Source organism: Protobothrops mucrosquamatus, unplaced genomic scaffold (assembly GCF_001527695.2).
Source record: "Protobothrops mucrosquamatus isolate PMUCROS unplaced genomic scaffold, P.Mucros_1.0 scaffold5748, whole genome shotgun sequence".
Lineage (NCBI taxonomy): Eukaryota > Metazoa > Chordata > Lepidosauria > Squamata > Viperidae > Protobothrops > Protobothrops mucrosquamatus.
Window position 1 is genome coordinate 20,151 of NW_015391596.1, and position 4,036 is coordinate 24,186.

At 52.6% G+C, this 4,036-nt stretch overlaps 1 protein-coding gene across 1 annotated transcript in view; it reads right to left on the reverse strand.

Moving 5' to 3' along the window:
* LOC107299943 (unconventional myosin-Ig-like) overlaps positions 1–3,966 on the reverse strand; it is a gene marked incomplete at both ends in the record, with an annotated part of 23,973 nt that extends 20,007 nt beyond the window's left edge. The window contains 3 exons of the mRNA XM_015829287.1: positions 244–339; positions 2,411–2,464; positions 3,801–3,966. Coding sequence (XP_015684773.1) covers positions 244–339; positions 2,411–2,464; positions 3,801–3,966 — 316 coding nt within the window. The remainder of the gene's footprint in view (positions 1–243; positions 340–2,410; positions 2,465–3,800) is intronic.
* Between the last annotated feature and the right edge of the window lie 70 nt (positions 3,967–4,036).

The following is a 4,036-nucleotide window of genomic DNA, read 5'->3' on the forward strand; positions in this document are numbered from 1 at the left end:
GAGGGTTGCCAGGGCCGCTGGAAAAAGGCCGCCGAAGGCCTCCAGAAGGGGCCGCCCAAGAGGGTCGCCAGGGCCGCCCAGGAGGGTCACCAGGGCCGCTGGAAAGGGCCGCTGGAAAGGGCCGCTGGAAAGGGCCGCCAGGCCATCGGAAAAGTCGCCTAGGCTACCGGAAAGGGCCGCCAACAAGGCCGCTGGAAGGACTAGAAGGATGACCTGCCATGGATTAAACTGTGTTTTACTTACCCTGTTATTACTACCACCCTCGGTAAACCTGTAGGCTGTTGGGTCTCCAACCAGGTGGAGAGATTTCAGCTTAGCATCTGAGGCACCAAGAAGCAACTGGGGAAAAAAATCAAATAATAATTTGATAGCCCTCGACGTACGACGATTCGTTTAGGGACAACGACACACAAAAAAAAGCGACTTAGGACCGTTTTTCGCACTTACAACCGTTACTGCATCCCTGTGGTCATGTGATCAAAATTCAGACATTTGGTATTGACTCCTATTTACGACAAGTGCAGTGTCATGTGATCCCCTTTTAGTGACCTTCTGACAAGCAATAAGGGGGCTGGATTCACTTAACAACCAGGTCACTAAATTAACAACGACAGGGATATGCTTCACAGATGCGGCAAGAAAGGTCATAAAAATGGCTCAAAACTTACTTAACAAAATGTCTCACTTAGCAACAGAAACGTTGGGCTCCCTGCAGTTGTTCAGTTTTTCAGTGAATCGGAAGCTAAAATATAAAGAGAATTTTTCCCCGGGGGCAGATCAAACCATTAGGTAAATTTAAGGACAATGGGAAAGATGGTCCTTCGTTCCCATGAGGGAACACAGTCCGGATTTCCAAGTAGGAGAGAGGGGCTGCATCACAGAGGAGCAAGAAACAGCCATTTTAGAGACTTTGTGTGTGAGAATGAGGGTGAAGACAGTGCCTCCTCAACAGTTCCCAATGTGAATGTTTTATGCGGCAAGTTCGTCTGCTTTCGTTCGGCAAGATTCTCTCTATAGGTGAGGCACAATACAGGGAGTCCCGACTTACAACCTTCCTTTAATGACCGTTCAAAGTTTCGACGGTGACTTCTGACTGTTTTTCATACTTTACGACAATTGCAGCATCCCCGTGATCATGGGATCAAATTTAGACGCTTGACAACTGATTCACACCGATGACAGTTGCCGTGTCCTGGGGATGACGTGATCCCCTTTTATGACCTTCAGTGGGAAAGCTAGCTTCACTTCACGTCTGTGTGACTAGCTTGACAACTGCAGTGATTCACTTAACAACCGGGCCAAGAAAGGTTGTAAAATGAGACAAAACTCATTTCACCACTGTCTGCCTTAGCAACGGGAATTGTGGTCTCCATAAGTCGAGGACTACCTGTAAAGGAAACTGGTTTGAACAACGTCAACCTGTTTTCACGGGTTTTGCAACCCGCTGACACCCTTGGACTAGCCAACATTGTATGATTCTGGAATGATCCGCATCTACAGCAGCGTTCCCCAACTTTTCGGGGGTTGGCGGCCTGGAATGGGGAAAGAAGGGATGGTTTTGTGTGTGGGGGGGAGAACACGTGTGCGTGTGTGTCTGCACACAAACCCCCGTTGCTTGCATGAGTGGAACCGCGAGTGTCCAAAACACTTGTGCGAGTGGGACCCTGAACGCCCCTGATGCTTGGACGAGTGGGGCCGCAAACACCCGCAATGCTCGCACGAGGGGGGCCATGAACGTCTGTGACGCTTGCACAAGTGGGGCCGCGAACACTTGAACGCTTGTGAGACTTGCACAAATGGGGTCTGGAACGCCTGTGATGCTCGTGGCAATGTTCGTACGAGTGGGACCGTGAGCATCCACGATACTCATGCGAGCAGGGCCAGGATAGCCCACGGCCCTCAAACGAATGGCGCTACGAACGCCTGCAACGCTTGTACAAGCGGGGCTGCGAACGCCCGCAATGCTCACACGAGTGGGGCCGTAACACCAGTGAGGCTCGCACAAGTGGGGCTGCGAACGCCAGTGACGCTCGCAGTGACACTCGTACGAGTGGGGCTGTCCGCACGCGTGCGCACCCGGCAACAGCCGGCCACTCACGCAGCCTGGTGGCCAACAGATTGTGGCGCAGAAGTGAGCCGCAGCCCCCTGATCTAGAGGACACCTGACGGGATCGTTCCCAGGCATGACAACGTTCCCTAGCCTTGAGTGTCCTCACAGGACCGCTCCGTCGAAGAGGCAAGTCCATGCTCCAATTAAGGAAGACCTCAGACTGTCTCAACGTAGATCGTGGTGGTCATCCAGCTTCCCCGTGACCCGTCTCGCTCAACGGCTGCCCAGATGACCTCCGAGAAACTTAGCGAGAAGGAAGGAGGACACTCGTGGGTCCTCCAGCAGTAGAAGTCAACTCACCTGATAGAACGCATGGAAGTTCCTCTCTCCAGGTTGCTGTTTGAGGACCCGCGACTGCAAGAGAAGGAGAACGTTGAGGTCATCTGGAGGACCCGGGTGGACAGGTGCCTTGGTACCCAAAGCCTTCCTACCAGACGGAGCAGCTATCGGAACCCATGTATAGGAGAACCACGTTCTGAAGGTCTAATCTGGGAGTTGAAGTCCATCCCTTGGAAAGCATGCCTGCTGGGGGATTCTGGGAGTTGAAGTCCAACACTCTTAAAGCATGCTCACTGGGGGATTCTGGGAGTTGTAGTCCATCCATCTTAAAGCAGGTTGGCTGGGGGATTCTGGGAGTTGAAGTCCATCCTTCTTAAAGCAGACTGGATGGGGAATTCTGGGAGTTGAAGCCCATCCCTCTTAAAGCATGCTCACTGTGGGATTCTGGGAGTTGGTCAATCCCCCTTAAAGCATGCTCACTGGAGGATTCTGGGAGTTGAAGTCCATCCTTGTTAAAGCAAACTGGATGGGGAATTCTGGGAGTTGAAGCCCATCCCTCTTAAAGCATGCCATCTGGGGGATTCTGGGAGTTGAAGTCCATCCCCCTTAAAGCATGCTCAATGGAGGATTCTGGGAGTTGAAGTCCATCCCCCTTAAAGCATGCTCACTGGAGGATTCTGGGAGTTGAAGTCCACCCCACTTAAAGCCTGCCATCTGGGGAATTTTGGGAGTTGAAGTCCTCTCTTCTTAAAGCATGCTGGCTGGGGGATTCTGGGAGTTGACTTCCATCCCTCTTAAAGCATGCTCACTGGGGGATTGTGGGAGTGGAAGTCCACCCAACTTAAAGCATGTCGCCTGGGGCATTCTGGGAGTGGAAGTCCACCCCACTTAAAACATGCTCACTGGGGGATTCTGGGAGTTGAAGTCCATCCCCCTTAAAGCATGCTCATTGGGGGATTCTGGGAGTGGAAGTCCACCTCTCTTAAAGCATGCCATCTGGGGGATTCTGGGAGTTGAAGTCCACCCCCCTGTAAGGCATACTGTCTGGGGGATTCTGGGAGCTGAAGTCCATCTCTCTAAAAGGAAGCTGACTGGGGAATCCTGGCAGTTGAAGTCCACCCATCTTTAAGCCTGTCGGCTGAGGGATTCTGGGAGTCGAAGTCCACTCCTCTGAAAGCTTTCCGGCTGGGGAATTCTGGGAGTCGAAGTTCCCTCCCTCTTTCAGTGGTCCAGTTTGACAAAAACACCCCAGGCTCCGTTCTTCCGTTTCTCGACAAACTGGGCCAGGGCGAGACCCTCGTTGTGAGACGCCCCCAATTTTCCTCCATAAATGTGGATAGTTAGGATGACCCCGTGAGTGGAACGTGACCCCCACCCCCAAAAAACTCCTGCTTTAGGACACCCCCCCTACCTTTTCCAACAAGTAGTTGCTGATGTGTCCTCCGGTCGGATCCCCCTTGAAGTCAAAATTGATGTCCATGTATTTGCCGAAACGGCTGGAGTTGTCGTTGCGGCTCGTCTTTGCGTTGCCGAAGGCCTCCAGCACGCCGTTGGACTTGAGCAGGACGTTTTTGACTCTGGGGAAGGTGGAAGAAACGCAAAAGAATTACTTGGGGAAAGGGTTAGGGGGTCTTCCTGGGCCCCCCC